General features: G+C 61.7%; 1 protein-coding gene across 1 annotated transcript; it reads right to left on the bottom strand.

Moving 5' to 3' along the window:
- Nucleotides 1–814: 814 nt before the first annotated feature.
- Nucleotides 815–2,110, bottom strand: MAFK (MAF bZIP transcription factor K; the record flags this gene model as incomplete). The annotated part of the gene is made up of 2 exons (XM_079719130.1): nt 2,054–2,110; nt 815–1,249 (listed from the first exon to the last, which is right to left on the bottom strand). Exons 1-2 carry the CDS (start codon nt 2,087–2,089, stop codon nt 815–817), a joined length of 471 nt encoding a protein of 156 aa, XP_079575256.1. The 5' UTR covers nt 2,090–2,110.
- Nucleotides 2,111–16,428: the final 14,318 nt, after the last annotated feature.

Below are 16,428 nucleotides of genomic sequence, written 5' to 3'. Positions count from 1 at the left end.
TCATCTCCTCCAGCAGCAGGACCCACCGGCGGGACCACGGGCGCCGCTGCCCAGCTCCGTGGCCCGTGCCCGAGGCTGCCGCCGCCGCCGCCTTCACACCTGTTCCACACGGAACACAGGGCTCCCCCTCCCCGGCCAGGCGGCTGCTGCTCCTCCATGGGGACCTGCCCTAGGTCACCCAACACAGCGGGGAAAGCCCAAGGCTCACCCGAGCCCCATTAACAAGCCGCTCCCCAAGGCCCCCAGCGCTACTGGCACACGGACGGGAGGACAGGTACACGTGCACACGTGCTTGCACGCACTCGTGTGTACAGGCTCGCACACGCTCTCATGCACATGCAGCCCTTCCTCCACCCGCTCACGGGGCACAGGCCTCTGGCTGAGGCTGAAGCAGGACCCCGGGATGTTCGGACCCCTTGGGGCACGGTTCATCCGGGGGCACCCAGGGGCGGTCAGGGCGGTGAGGGGGTCCTGCCCCGGCCGGGGGGCCGAGCAGGGGACGGACGCGCTGCTTGTGGGAGGGGCGGAAGACATCTGGGCCGGGAACCTCCCAAGGACCTTCCCTCCACACATCCCAACTCCCCCAGCGCAAGACAGAGCCTGGAAACGGCCCTGAGCGAGGCGGCAGGGCCCGGGGGAAGGCGGGACGCGTGGGCGTGCAGAGCAGGTGGCACTCGGGCCCCCGGGAACCCCACTCTTTTCCAGCCCCGGCCCGAGCCCGGCACGGGTCCGCAATCTGACTCCGGCGTGAAGGGGTCCGCTCCCTGTGGGGCCCTCAACCAGCACCCCGCGCCCCCCGCCCCTCCGCCGGGCACTAGGAGGCGGCCGAGAAGGGCACGGAGGCGGAGGAGAGCTCGGCGGACTTGACGATGGTGATGACGCTGGTGGTGGCCACCCTGGTGGGCGTGACGGGGCCGCGGGCCACGGTGCGGGCGAAGGTCTGCAGGGCCTCGTACTTGGAGCGCAGGGCGTCCAGCTCGAGCCTCATGCTGCTGTTCTCCCGGGCCAGCTTCTCCACCTCCCGCTGCAGCTCCAGCCGCTGCCGCTCCAGCTCCTCCTTCTGGGTCACGCGCTTGATGCGGCAGCTGGCCGCGTAGCCGCGGTTCTTGAGCGTGCGGCGCCGCTGCTTCAGGCGGACCACCTCCTCCTTGGTGAGGCCGCGCAGGTGCTGGTTCAGCTCCCGCACCGACATGGACACCAGCTCATCGTCGCCGAGCACCGGGGCGTTCTCGCCCGCCTCCTTCTTGACCTGTGGGGCCGCAGCGCGTGGTCGGGGCGGGGACCGGAACACACGCCGCGGGCGCCAGGGCTCGGCCCCTTTCCCCCCTGCGCCCCAGGCCGGCCCGCCCTCCACCCCGGGAACGGGGACAGGCGCCGCGGGGTCGCCCGGCATCGTGCACGCGGTACGGGGCAGGGTGTCCCCTGAGGGGGGCCGTCGGCCATGCCCGGCCGAGAGCCGGTCGCCCTCCGTCGCCCAAACCTCACGAGGCCGCGACCCGGCTGCGCTGCCCCCGGGACTCTCCAGTGCCTGGTGCGGGGCTGACGGCAGCCCCTCCCTCTGCACCCCTCAGGCCCGTTAGGTCCCGCCAAGTCTGGTGGGACAAGGCTCCGTGGACCCAGCGGGACCCCAGGAAGCGCCTGGAAGCGCCCAGCCCACAGACGCACAGAGAGCCGACTCCGGCCAGCCCCAGGGAGGCAGCACCCGGCACGGACCCACGGCGCCAGGCCCGGAGCTGCAGCACCCGCTCACGGGCGCCCCACCAGGGGCTCTGCGGGACCAGACGCCACCCTGCCCACTTCCGGGGCTGGGCTGACAAGTACATCCTGGCCGGCAGGCACCCACCCCTCCGCCCCCAGACGCCAGAGCCGGCGTCTCCCGAAGCCACAGCCCCCGACTCTGGCATCTCTTCTCCCAAAGGTACTTCCTCCAGCCCACGGCCCCTCCCCACGCCCAGTGACAGGCTTCCTTCCTCAACTCTAGGGCGGTCCTGGGACAGGAGCTTCGGGGGCCGCGAGGGACCTCCCCGGGCCTGTGCCCATCCCACCCCCTTACCTTCAACGCCTTGTTCGCTTTGGGATTAGTCGTCATAACCTGGGTACAGTCACCCGGACAGAACCGCTTGGAAATGGTAACTGAAAATCACAGAGCACAGAAGCGAGTGTGATGAGTTCCTGGCTGGGCACAGGGCAAGCTGCGGTCACAGGTGACCCAAAGCAGGGACGACCCCCTGCAGGGATGCCCCGAGGAGGCTCAGCTCCCCGCTGCACTGTCCAGTCACAGCACCCTGAAAGCAGGGGCATTCTGGTGGGCCTGAGCCGCTGCCCAGGGGGCCCGGGAGGACACCTGGCCACACCCCCAACTCCAGCAGCGGCCCGCAGAGTGGCCTGCATGCACCTTGTCTGGGGCCTGGCAGCCACACGGCTGTCCCACGCTGCCCCCGCCCACTGGGCCTGGGCCATGAGCGCCAGCGCCGTGGGCTGGCACCGGGCAGAAGCAGCGGCTGCTTCCTGCACTGCCTCCGGCCCCGAGCTAGACGTCTGCACCTGTGGCAGGACGCCATGTTCAGGGGTCCAAGTGCGCAGTAGCAAAGCCCCCTCCCGAAAGGCCTCACCTAGCCCCTGTGAATCGCCACTGGCCCCAGGGACAACCCCTGCCCTGGCAAGACCCCATCACTCTGGGCCCACCTGGCCCCCCGAGAGGCCAGGTAGGGAGCCCTTGGCCTGCTGAGCTCACCCCAATTACGGGTGGGGGGAGCCCCGTGCCCGCCCTGGCCAGGCCCCACCCTCCCCAACAGACCTACCTCCGCCAAGGGCACTGCAGCTGTGACATCACCACCTTCACCTAGGCTGCCCCACAGCCATGACCTGAGGCCCAGAGCGTGGGCGGGGGCTCCCTACGCCAGCCAGCCCGCGACCAGGGGAGGTGGGAGCCACCACCTCCAGAGCTCACTGACCGTCTGGCGGGAGCCGTCTCTGCCGTCCCCGCCAGCCCCGGCCGCCCGCCCCGCCCCGCCCCGCCCTTCTCGTTTCGCGTCTGCATTGTGTCACACATTCTAATCATTCATGAAAAAGCCAGCCAAAGCATCCCAAGCATGATTCCCCTCTGATAGTTGCCATGGCGACCTTGGGACGTAGCCAACCCCCCATGGTCGTCATGGAAACAGAGAAGCCCACAGCAACAATGGCTTGGGGCAGGCCGAGCAGACAGCGCAGGTTGTGGGGCAGCAAGCAGGCCCCTCGTGCCTGCGGCTGGGGAAGGCATGGGGAGGACCCGGCCCCACTCGCTGGTGCGCCGTGTCTCCAGCTTACAGGGTCGGGGTCTGCCCCCCAAGTTCCGAATGCCGGACGAGGTGAACTGAGCAGAGAGAACGTCAGAGAAACACCCAAGGAGGGTCTTGGGGCCAGAGATGGAGCCACAGCAAAGCCTCCATCTCAAAGTGAGGGAGACCTGGGTGGACGGCCTTCCCCTGCAGCCCTGAGACCCTCGCTGTGGCACTGCCTGGACCCTCCAGCCACCCACCCTGCCTCCGCGGCCCGCCACCCTTCACCACCAGAGGGTCTCATCAGCACCCAGGCCTGTGGACCCCTGGTTGCCCCTGGCAACACAGCCACTCTCCTAGGTGCTGGTGTGGGAGAGCAGGACAGCAGCAGGGCCAGTATGGCCTCAGGGGGAGCTGTGCCCCTCTGTTCTCCTTGCAGCTACGTGTGTGCTCGAGACAGACATGCAGCCGCTCCTGGGGCAATCCTAGTAGGGAAGTAAGAGCTGCTTCCTGACTGTGGCTTGACGCCTGGCATCGGGGGGGACCCAAGAGTGCCCCACGGGCCGCCCCTCCCTCCGGTGCAGGGGTCAACGCTGGGCTGGAGAAGCCACCGGGAGGGCTGGTGGGCCAGGCGGCTGGGAGGCCATGAGAAACTTCTCCAGGACGAGCGAGGAGGAGCCGCTATCATTCCAGAGCTCCCAGCACGCCAGGGCATAGCTGGGCGGTGAGTCACCAGCTGTTTACAGAGCTGGGCTCACATTCCCACAGACTGAGGCCCCGCCCACCCACCCGGACCAGCTCCCACCCGGTGGGAAAAGGAAGGGCGGGGGGCGGAGGGGGGCCTCCGCTCGGACCCCGAGCAGACCCTCAGTAACGTACCAGCCTGGCCGGGACCCGGGCACCTTCAGGGCAGGGACACCTCCCCTGGGGACCTGCCCACCGTGACATTGCCTGGTGGGTCGCCCGTTCCCAGGATGTACATAGGCCTGGGCCTCAGCACCCCGTGGGCTCAGCCCCCTGCCCTCTGCACAGGTCCCACAAGCGTTAGGCGCCCCTGTCCACCAGGCCAAGGTCTCCCAGGCAGACCCTCAGGCTATGTCCACCGGCTCTGAGCCCACCTCGTCCACCACCTGGGCTACTGGGGCCCAGAAGCACGGGCAAGGAGCCCCGGCAGAGACGGGAGACAGCGGTCCAGCCGGGGTCCCAGCTGGGGCCTGACCTCAGGGAGCTCTCCTCGGTTCTCAGGGCTTCTGTGTCCGAGCAGGTGGCGCGAATGCGTGTCAATATGGAGCCGGGGGCTGGCCACCAGCCGGGGGTGATGAAGCAGACCCCCTTCTCTCTGTGGGTCCCGATCTTCCCTTCTGAAAAACGAGGGGATCAGAACCAAGGGCCCCAGTGCCAAACGTCCTCAGCTGGGCCACGCAGGTGACGCCACGAGAGACACTCCGGCCGAGGGCCACGCTCTCACCCCCCCGGGCTGCAGGGCCTGTACCAGCACCCCGGCCCTGCGGAAAGGTGGCAAGCCCGGGGCGGGAGCACACACCCACCGCCCCGCTCAGCATCACGACCCCCACTGCCTTGGTTTCTGCCCCCTCCGCAGGGACCTGCTCCTCCCGGCCCAGTGCCCGCCCGAGGGGCTCACGCCAAAGTCAGGGCTGCAGGCCCAGGGGCAGAGCGCCCTTCTGCGGGCTCGGTGCAGGGACAGGAGCGGCACGGTTACTCACCTCTCGCCCAAAACACACAAAGTATTGACCTCACATCACTTCTGACTTCAGAAAAGCAACAGCTCGCTCTTGGAAAGAGGTTCGGAGAAGAGTTTTGTAGGTGTGAAGAAGAGTTTATATAAACAACTGATTTTGAAACAACTGCCCCCGAAAGGGTATTTGTGAAGCACGGAACATCAGGCAACCTCATGGGCCAGCAGAGCTCACACAGGACGAACTGCTTTCTGGGACTCGGCTGGAACCCGGCTGGGGTGGGAGACAGCAGCCGGGCGTGGGGAGCGGTGCTCAGCGCCAGCGCCGCCGCATCGGAGCCTGGTCACCCCACACGCCTTTCCAACAGCCCCGCACAAGGAAGGACGCCCCGGCACTGCGTCCCAGCTGCCGAGTAACAGAACCTGGCGACACCACATGCAGAGAGCCCTTGGGCTCGTCCTGATGGGGTCACCCCAGAAGCTCAGTGGCCAGCGCTAGGCTGGGAGCCTGGATGGCGGGGCTGCCCTCCGCTCGCCCCCTCCCCAAGCCCTGAAGGAGCTGCTGGGCCAGACAGCGTGCAGCCAGCACTTCTACCCTAGAACACCTTCCAGGCGACCGTCAGCCTAACTAAGGCTGGTTTTCAACCCAAAGCCGGAAATTCCATTCTCACGTACAGCTGAACACGGAAGAGGGCTTCCTCTCTAGGAAAAGGGAACCCCAGCAGACCAGATGGAGGCAATTCAGGTGACCGCATAGTCTGGAGGGCCTTCGGGAGCTGGGGCGTCCTCCCCTTCCGGGCCCATTAGGAACAGGGCAGGGCAGGTAGGCCAGGTCCGACAGTTCAGGACTGATCTTCCAGAAGGCAGGTGAACCTGGGCCAGGATCACTTCTTACCTTCCCTCTCACAAATCCCTTCCTCGGTTGTGACCTAGCTCCTGAGGTGACTCACGGCCTGGCCATCCCCCGTGTGCTCCGGCCCTCGTGGGGCTGGGTCGGGGTCCAGGGCCCAGGGGACATTTTCTCCATCGGGGAGCCAGTGGCTGACAGGAGCACTGACCCACCCGAACAGCCCCGGGTTTAGATTACCTAGGAGCAAAGGAGGTTTTCGAGTTTCAGATTCTTGCCTAGACTGAACGACTAGCCTGCCTGCCCCGATCGTGAGCTTGAGCATGAGAAGCCGCGTCTCTGATACCGAGCGGGGTGGGCCCTCGAAACACTGCTCCCATCCGGCCCATGCCCGTGCGCCTCAGCCCAAGACAAGCAGACGGAGCAGCCCTTCCATTCCCAGGCCTCGAGGGTGTCAGGTCAGAGGAGGGGGAGGAGGGGGAGGGAGGGCAGGTCCCCACCCCCGCAGCCGAGAGCAAACCCCAAAGCCAGAAGCCGCCGTGATGCGGCTGCCCCCACTCTGGGCGCCGGGGACCTTCTCACGAGAGACCCCAGGCCGAACGCCCCTCTGGCTGGCCGCACAGTGGGCACGTATCTGCCAAACAAGCACACATCCACTCATCCCACGAACGAACGAGCCGAAGACAGGTCCCGGAACCAGAAGGGCTCCCACCGCCCAGTCCCAGCTCCCCAAGATGGGGTGTGTGCCCTGCCGCACCTCTACGAGCACCCCACCAGCCCGGCCCGCACCCAGCCTCCAGGCTGGCCCTGGCTGGCCGCCCTCCGGCAAGACGTGACTGTCTGCCTGCCTCGGAGGACGTCTGGTCACCTTGCCTTTGCAGCCCGAGGAAGCTGTGTCATCCTGGCTACGTCCAGAGGTGACTCAGGCAGCTGCCGGGCTGACAGCAGGCTGAACGCCGCCCCGCACCCCTCTGCTCCTGCCACGAGCTTCAGGCCAGGCCCCGATCCCCTCAAGCCCCCGGGGGGTCCCCCTCTGGCTTCTGTTCTCCCCCCGCCCAGCTGTGCCATGCAGGGCTCCAACCAGCCCAACCTCCAAGTCCAGCCAGGGATGCCCCTGGAGAACCCACAGCCTGCACGGGCCCCGGAGGCTCACCCTCTCTCCACACCTGCCCTCCTCCTGGGTCTCCAGCTCAGGTGATGGTGGCCCCCCAGGCCTCACCTCTCCTTCCATGCCCACCTGCTAGGCTTGGCCTGCATCACCCTGTAGATGCTCCAGCCCTACAGCACCGCCTGGGCTCAGGCCCCCTGCGTCTCATCTGTATTCCTATCTCAGTCCCTCGAATGCAGCCCCTCCAAGCAGGCAGCGGGAGCCCCCCTGGTCAGAGTCCCTCCTGAGCCCACCTCTCTCCTGACCACCTGTTGCCATGCCAGGCCCCCACCCCAATCTGTGCTGGGTACCCTCCCACTTCTGAGCCCCCTGCCCTCCCCTCCCCCAACCCTGGCATCACCAGAAAGACTCCGCTGCCCTCCCTGTGGTAGGTGGGTGCCCCCTCCTGAGCACACATCGAGGGCTGAGCCCAAGACCTGGTCCTTCTGTCCAAGCCCTGCCTCCCTCGCTGGATGGAGAGCAGGGGACCCTCTTACCTACTTGCTCCCCCCAACTCCTGGCAGGTGAAAGGTCTGCTGCATAAGCAGGTGTGTTAGCACTGCACTGAAGGGAGGGGGGCTGGGGCGGTTTCCACCCCGTCTCCTCTCTGCCCCCTGGCCCAGGGCACCCAGACAGGCCGCGCAGAAAAACAGGCAGGTGCTGCACAGACCCCGGACACAGGACCCCGCCCCACAGGTAGGCGAGGAGGCTCGGGGCTCAGTTTCCTCACATAAAATGAAGTGTGTGTGTGTGTCTGTGTGTGTGTGTGTGTGTGTGTGTGTAGACTGAGACCACACAGGGGTGTGTGTGTGTGTGTGTGTGTGTGTGTGTGTGTGTAGACTGAGACCACACAGGTTCATTTCTACCTGCTCTAAAATCCTACAATTTTAAGATGACACTTTCAGTTTCCTGAAACTGTAAGAAAGAGGAAACGTGACGAGTCTGTGACTTATAAAAAGCAAAAGTAAATAGCGGAGCAATGCATCTTCCATCAGCAGAGAACAGGGGGGCGGGGAACAGAGGGGAGGGTGAGTCACTGTTTACTGCTCTGAAGAGCGGCTACACAGAGGACGCTCCCAGCTGGCCGGGGCTCCATTTCCCGTGTGGACTGGACCCGACATCCAGAAAGTCGGTCCAGAAACCTTTAGACTCGGGAACAGCCAGGACACGGGCAGGAATTCTAGGTTGCCCGAGATTGTAAACAAACTCTGCAGCTATGGCAGAGCCTGAGAGTGAAAGAATGCACCGCGGTGGACAAGGAATGGTCCGGAGAACGACCTGGCTCGGAGGCAGCCTCAGCTGCAGGGCTGGAGAAAGGGCTGGAACGCAGCAAGCCCCGGAGCCGACTTCCCCAGTAGCCTCGATTCAACTCCCATTTTTAGCAACCACCTTGAAAGTGAGCGATGCTGAACTTGGAAGCCAGCCCTTAAAGGCCAGCTATGCTTGAGCACAAGAGGCAACCGCGCTCTGGGGAGAAGCCTCACTTGTGGTTCTGAGTTAATAAATGTTTTCTTTTGGAATAGCAAGAGGTCTAGCTTTAAGTCATAAAAGCAGACACCCTCTACCGAGCTCAGACTCAAACATTCCTACTGGACCCAGGGAGAGTTCTCAGAAAGGTGTCAACCATCCAGGATGCAACAAGCTGCAGGTGTGCCCCACCCATGGCACAGCCCACCTTCAGCTTCCCAGGCCCTCCCACCCGCTTAGACAAATGCTTTTTTAAAAAGCGCCATCCCCCTGAAGACATCAGGCTTGGAGACCGGGCTCCAGAGACAGCACACATGGCACACAGCCGTACTTCATTAAGACACCTGTGCAGCAACCGCTGTGCGGGCAAAACCTCGCCAATGCCAATAAAGGGGCAAGGGGAGGGCAGTGGGGCCGCCAAGCCACACTGCGGGTGAGCCACTGATCTGTCACCATGGGCTGGGGGTGGGCACACGAGTCGCGGGAGCTCCCCGAGTGAGGCCACGCACCTGGCAAGGGGGTGGTGAGTGCTGGTCAACTCTGAATGAACTGTTAGGGGGAAGATCTCACTTCTGCCTGGGCTACCAGGGCCATGGGGAAGGTAAACAAGAGCGTAATCATTAACACACGTAAGAGATCAGGGGACTTCCAGCAACCCGAACACCCAGTGCTCCGGGAATGTGGGCAGAATGTGGGCAAGTGCCGCTTGGGTGAAGACTCCAGGACACGTGGCGCGTGAGGATACTACAACGGGAGACAGGAGACGGAGGGCAAAGCGATGTGCTTTTCCAACGCAGACCCGGGGCCAGAGCCCAGCACTTCCTTCCCTCCCGGGTTCTGGAGAAGGTGTGTGGAAGCAGGCAGACTACTGACACATCATCTGTGTCCTGAACTCGGAAAAGGCACCGAAGGACCCGCACTTCCAGTGAGAAGGGATGGAGACCCCCATTCACAGAGGAGAAAAATGAGCCGCGAGCCATGGGGTTCGGGAAGTGACGCGTTCGCCGTCCCCCTCCCCACCCCAAGCTCCCACACCGAGGCCTCCCTCCGTGAACTCCGACAGGTCGGCTGGTCGGACCGCAACCGGGTCGGCGAGGCCCCTTCTCTTCGCCCTGACCACCCTCGGCGCAGCGGGGATCCGGGCGCGGGCAGCGCAGGCCGGGCCTGAGCGCCGCCGGGGCGGGACCGCGCGGCCGAGCCGGGCAGCGCCCAGGAGCGCGAGGCCCGAGTCGCCCCGGTCGCCACGCGCTCCCCGGCACGTGGCCCCCGCTTCCCCCGGAGCTTATCTCCGGGGCCTGAGAGCAAAACAGGTGGGGCGAGCCGGGAGGGGGCACGGGGCCCGCCGAAACGCCACGCTCCCCACCCGGTCCTCTCCCGGCCCGCCCTGCGCCCGCCGCCTCCGGACACGGGGTGGGGGTCCGGGGTCGAGGGCGCGCTCCCCTCCCCAGAAGAAAGGCCCCCAGCCCGCGCGGCGCGCTCGGGACGGGACACCTGACGGCAGGTGAGCCGGCCAGGTCGGGGTCCCGGGGTCCGGCCCAATTTGGTCACGGGTCCGAGGGGGCCGTGACTCAGCGGCTGGCGCCCCCCGCCCGGCCCCCCGGCCCCTGGCCCAGCCCTGCCCGCCAGCTCCTCACCTGGCGTCGCGCGGGGGGGCGCGGGCGCGCGGCGGCTCCTCGCGGGCACGCGCTCTCCTCGCGCTCGCGCTCACTCTCGCGCTCCCCGTCGGCCACCGCCTCCGCCGCGCGCTCCGGCTCGGACTTCGCGAAGAACAACAAGTCCCCCCCGCCGCCCACCGCCCGCCGCCAGCCCGCCCGCCCGGCTCCCCAGCATCTGACACCGCTTCCGGGATCGGCGTCGGCGCGCGTCACGCCGCACCGCCCACCGCGCGCACCGCCCCCGCCCACCCGTCGCGCGCGCGCGCCCCGCCCACCCGAGGCACCGCCCGCCGACGCGCGCCGTCGCCCCGCCCCAAGGTTCCTACCACCCAGAGGCTCCGCCCCCGCGCCCACCTGTGCAAGGCGGGCAAGGCGGTACCTATGACCGCAGGTGCAGTGCGCGCTGAGTGGTGGCGGCCCCGGCGTGCGCTGCGCCCCACACGTGGCGGCAGTCGTCCCCATACGTCGAACCGAGCCGGGAGCACCCCCATTCTCCCTCGAGCTCGCCCTCTCTCAGCTCGGGGGAAGGGCAGGCTCCTGTTTGGACTCCACATTCGTATTCTCCAGTTGGCCTCCCCTAACCCTAACCCTAAACACCCCACCGCCCACCCCCGCGCATCCCTTAGCCTCACCAGGGCCCTCGGAGACCCCACCCTCCCCAGGAGTGGTCGCAGCGGAAGCCCGTGTCTGGGGACGGTCTAGTGGTCTTATCACAAGAGGAGATATGGGTCCAGGGACACACACACCTCCCTGTCTGTGGGGTAGGCCGGCCCCACAAATGAGGAAAGGGCCCCTGGCGTCCCCTCCTGATAGGCACCCCTATCTTTCTTTTGATTTCCCGTCTTGACCAAGATATGAGTAAAGAGAACTATTTCTCTTCTATTGGAAAGAGAACAACATAAAATGGTGATAAATGGCTTCAACCCATAGCCTCTATGTCTAGGGGTCCAAGACCCTTGGAACAGTGCCCACCTAAGGCCCAGCTGATGGTTGCCATGGGAAAACAGACCCAGCAAAGGCAGAACCAGGATGCTGCCCCGGCCTCAGGTCAGGGCCACCCCGGGAGAGGAGAGCCTCTGCGTGCTGTAGATGGAGGTCAAAGCTGGGGAGGTGACCCGTCCAGTCACCCGGCCTGGCCCAGTACCCCCTCCCCAGCACTTGGATGGGAGGCCAAGCCCCTGGATGGTTTCTGGATCCTTCTCAGAAATAATACTGAGGCCGCAAGTCTGAGTTCTGAGTAGAGAACAGGGAAACATGCCGAGGCTCTGGGAGAGGGGGCAGGCCTCCCACCATCTCAGGCCCCTCAGGGAACGGGAGAAAGTGCTGAGAGGTTTGCGGGTCTTGCGTTTGCAGTCGGTACCACGGGTGGGCTTCCTTCTGAGAGACCTGCTCTGATGGGGCGCCCTGGCCTCATGGGGCAACCAGGCACACTGGAGCTTGCCGCCAGCCTCAACAGAAACAGCTGCCAATAAACACAGCGGCAGCAGCAGTAGCCCATCTCTCCAGGATGTTTTCAGAGCCGGAATTCGAAAGGTGTTTCCCCTTCCCTTAGCCCACACCCTCTGTCCTCAGAGGCTGTTGCTTTGTGGCCCTCTCAGCAGGACACCACAGTGAGTGATCAGTGTAACTGACTCCTCACGGTCCTCATTTCCCGAACTGGACTGCGGTCTCTTCACATAACCTTTGGTTACGAACAGCACCGTCTGAATAGTCTCATCAACACCATGAAAGCGGGGCCTGGAGAGGCTGCATTAGGTGGACCTGGGAGAGAGAGATCACACCTGTGCTGGAGCCATTCACGTTGGTTCACTTCTGGGTCTTAGTTTCCTCGACTGTAAAATGGGCTTGGTAAACAAACTTATTTACAAAACAGAAACAGACTCACAGACTTAGAGAAGGAACTTATGGTTACAGGGGGCGGGGGTGGGGCGTCGGGGAAGGAGCTGGGGAGGGAAAGATTGGGAGTTTGGGATTCACATGTACACACTGCTATATTTAAAATAGATAACCAGGGGCTTCCCTGGTGGCGCAGTGGTTAAGAATCTGCCTGCCAATGCAGGGGACGCGGGTTTGATCCCTGGTCCAGGAAAATCCCACATGCCACGGAGCAACTAAGCCTGTGCGCCACAGCTACTGAGCCTGTGCTCTAGAGCCCACGAGACACAACTACTGAGCCAACGTGCCACAACTACTGAAGCCCACGTGCCTAGAGCCTGTGCTCTGCAACGAAGAGCAGGCCCCTCTCACCACAGCTAGAGAAAGCCCGCTCACAGCAAAGAATACCCAACGCAGCCAGAAATAAGTAAATACATATGAATAAATAAATAAATAAACTCTACTTATTCAATACAAAATAAAAAATTTAAAAAAAAATAAAATGGGCTTGATAAAATCAAATGAAGATGGGCTTTTTAAATAAATGATGTTGAGACAAGATGATAACCATTTAGTAAAAGATAAAGTTGGATCCACGGTTTACCCACACGGTACAGCAGTATTATACATTTTGAATGGATCAAAGAATTAACATTTTAAAAAAGAAACCATGAAATGATGAAAAGGTTCTGGAAATGGATGGCAGTGGTTGCACAACAATGCGAGTATACTTGATGCCACTGAACTGAAACACTGAAAATGGTTAAAATAGTGAATATCACGTTATGTGTATGTCACCACAATAAAAAAAATAAGATTAAAAAAGCATTAAAATATTGAAGAATACGTGAGTGACTTCCTTTAAAACTGCAACGGGGAAAAGTTTTGCTAATCATGATTAAAAATCCAGACAGGGGCTTCCCTGGTGGCACAGTGGTTGAGAGTCCGCCTGCCGATGCAGGGGACACGGGTTCATGCCCCGGTCCGGGAAAATCCCACATGCCACGGAGCAGCTGGGCCTGTGAGCCATGGCCGCTGGGCCTGCGTGTCCAGACCCTGTGCTCCGCAACGGGAGAGGCCACAACAGTGAAAGGCCCGCGTACCGCAAAAAAAAAAAAAAAAAAAATCCAGACACATATAAGTGATTTAAGGCAAAAATCACCATAAGCAAGTCACAACACAAAGTATAGACTAGGACTGTCTTCCTCATGTACAGAGGGCTCCTAGAAATGTAAAAGAAAAAGACAAATAAAAAGGAGCAAAGGAGAGATTTCCCTAGTGGCCCAGTGGGTAAGACTCAGTGCTCCCAATGCAGGGGGCCAGGGTTCAATCCCTGGTTGGGGAACTAGATCCCACATGCCGCAACTAAGAAGTCCGCATGCCGCAACTAAGAAGTCCACATGCCGCAACTAAGAAGTCCACATGCCGCAACTAAGAAATCCGCATGCCGCAACTAAGAAGTCCACATGCCGCAACGAAGATCCCGTGTGCCGCAACTAAGACCTGGTGCAGCCAAAATAAATAAATATTAAAAAGGAACAAAGGATACGAAGAGATCCTTCATAGAAAAGGACACCTAAATGACAAACACAGGAAGGATGTCTGTCATAAGAGAAAACGCACGTGGTAATGGCGTTGCAACGCCATTGCTCATCTGTCAGAATCCAAAAGTCAGACCACTTCCTCTGATGGCAGGGCCGGGCGAACGGGCCCTCGAGTACACTGCTGGTGAGGGTGCAGGAGGGGCATCTGGCAGCTTCTTCCATACTTACCTTGGACCTTACTTGTCCTCTGACCCAGCCATCCCACTCCTGGAAATCTGTGCCACACGTGCACCTGGTCAAATGTGAAATTGGGGGTGTACGAGCTCAGCATTGGGGCAGCGGCTATAATAAAGGAAGATGGGAGACCACCAAGTTGTCCTCATCAAGGGACCAGCTAAATAAACTGTGGGACGCCTGTATGACAGAGTACTACACAGCCATGCAAAAGGAATGCAGGAGATCCCCGTACACTGATACTGAAGACCTCGGGGTCTGTTGTAAATGAAAAATCAAGGTGCAGAACTGGGGGTGTGATGTGCTACCTTTAGTGTAAGGAAGGGAGGGATATAAAAATGTATACTGTCAGTCCTCTGTACCTTTGGGTTCCGTGTCCTGGGATGCAACCAATCTCAGACTGAAAATATTTGGGGGAAAAAATTCTGGAAAGTTCCAAAAAGCAAAAACTCGAGTTTGCAACACACTGGCAACTATTTACATGGCATTTATATTGTACTATATGTTATAATTAATCTAGAGATAATTGAAAGTATACGTGCATATGTTTCACGCAAATACTGTGTTATTTTATGTAAGGGGCTTGAGCATCCTCAGAGTTTGGTATCCGTGGAGGGCCAGCGACTGTATTCATGTCTGTACCTGCAGAAGGAAGCCTGGGAGGATAAAAAGGAAACTAAGGAAAAGGGTTGCCTTTGGCCGTTGGGGGACGGTGGGGCGCGGATAGAAACGAGATTGCTGTGCCAACTTCTTTATGTCATTCTGACTGCCAGACCGTGAAATGTATTAGCTATTCAAAACCACAGAATCAAATTAAAAATGAAATAAAATGGAGGGAACTATGCCGACCTCACAGGACTGGTGTGAGAGTGCAGTTTCTAAATGGCCGTGAAGACCTTCGCACAGCACCGGGTCCCTGGTTGGCCTTAATAAATGGTCCTTTTATGACCGCTTTATGGCAGAGACGGCGCTGCTTACCCAGATACACTGCTCCTCTTTGCCCTGGGAAGAGTCTTGTGACCGTCAGGGCCCACGCCTGGGGGAGACAGACCTGCCCATCGCCCAGCTGGGCAGAGTTGGTTCTTAGGGAGGAGGCTGGGCCCCCCTCCGGGCCCACAGTCCACCCTGCCCCCTCCTTCCGGAGAGCTGGAGGTCGGGCGTGCCGTGGGCAGACTCAGGGGACCCTGGCCAAGGTCCAGGGAAAGGGAGGGACACTGGGGCCCCGAGATCAATTACTCAGCAGGGAGGTGAGGGGCAGCTCTGGCCGCAAGGGGCTCCCAGCACTTACTACCCGTCAGGATCCCCACAGTTGCCCCCAGAGTCCCGGACCCCAGAAAGGTAGGGGGCTGGAACCTTGGATGGGCGGGACCATGGGGCACCTGCTGCAGGCCCCACCCCTCCGCAGGCAGGCCAGCGGGGCTCTCTAGGAACTGAAGGGCCGGTACTGGCACCCCAGGCCCGTGACGCGGCTGCCTTTGCGGGGGGATGTTTGCTGACCCAAGAACAAATGACTCCTGCCCTCGGCCCGGCCAGCGGCGCCCTCTCCTTGCCCACAAAGCCGCCCTTTGAGGATGAGGGACCTGAGGCTCGGGGAGGAGGGCACTGGCCGGGCAGAGCCAGGTCCCCTCCTTGGCCTTCCACCACGACGCACCTGCCCTCAGGGCCCTGCTGGGCTGCAGCCGTCCCTGTGCCTCCCTCCGGAAAGCTTCCCCAGGGCCAAGGCCCCTCCTGGGGGGCAGGGCTGTGGCAGGGGTTGGCGGGGGCTGGGAGCCTGCCTGCTCATCCCCTCCTGGCTTCTGGGGTGAAGGAAGTGGTGGGCAGGAGCAGTCTGGAGCCCTGAGTGCTGAAAGGGTCTCCTCCTCCCCTAGCCAGGGGGAAAGGGGCCCCTCGGCATCTCAAATCTAGGAGGGGAGCGAGGGGCCCCGGAGAGGGAAGAAGCAGAGTTCGGCTTCCAAAGGCTCCTCTGTGTGCTCATCTCTGGGCCTGTCTCGGCACCCTTCAACTGGGAATAGGATTGACTGAGGATCACGTGGGGGGAGGGGAGCTCTTTGTAAATGGCCAGCTGTTCTCAAAGGAAAAGACTCCCGTTATCATGATTATGATTAGTGTACGTTCATGTATTGTTAAGTAATACAGCCGATTCCCAGTCACAATTTGAGAACAATTCTGTCAAGATTCCTAACCTCCCTTCCCCCTGCAACCCCCTGCCCGACGGCCCGCGACAGCAGTGTCCTCTGCAAAGTGCCACCCTCCGGGTGGGGCTCCCCCTAATATGTCCAGCCCATCAACTGCCGGCCGGCCAGTTGGAGAGGGCATACTGGCTGCTCTTGGGGTCTGCCGCCACTCCTCAAACTGGTACCCACGGCTACACAGATGCAACTTGGTCCCATTTTCTAGGTGGGACACCTGAGACCCAGGTGATGGCAAACTTGTGCTCGTGGCCACCAGTGTGTCACTCAACTTGCTCATTCCCTTGTCTGAGGGCCTGGGGCCCAAACCCTGTGAATTACAAAGGAGGGGGGGCCAGCAGTGACCACGGCTCTGATACCAGGTTCTTACCAGGTACCCTTGGGGCAGGGAGACCCGTGCTGTGTTCCCTCCCCCACCCCAGGAGACACGCCTTTTATTCTTCAAATAAACAGCCTTTCCTGCCCTTGGAATTTAGAGACGCTGGAGGGCAGGGGTTCTCATCCAGGATGATTT

The sequence above is a fragment of the Hyperoodon ampullatus genome (genome assembly GCF_949752795.1).
Source record: "Hyperoodon ampullatus genome assembly, chromosome: 14".
In the NCBI taxonomy this organism is placed as follows: domain Eukaryota; kingdom Metazoa; phylum Chordata; class Mammalia; order Artiodactyla; family Ziphiidae; genus Hyperoodon; species Hyperoodon ampullatus.
The sequence above is the reverse complement of the archived record's forward strand: the minus strand, read 5'-3'. Positions and strand labels throughout refer to the sequence as shown.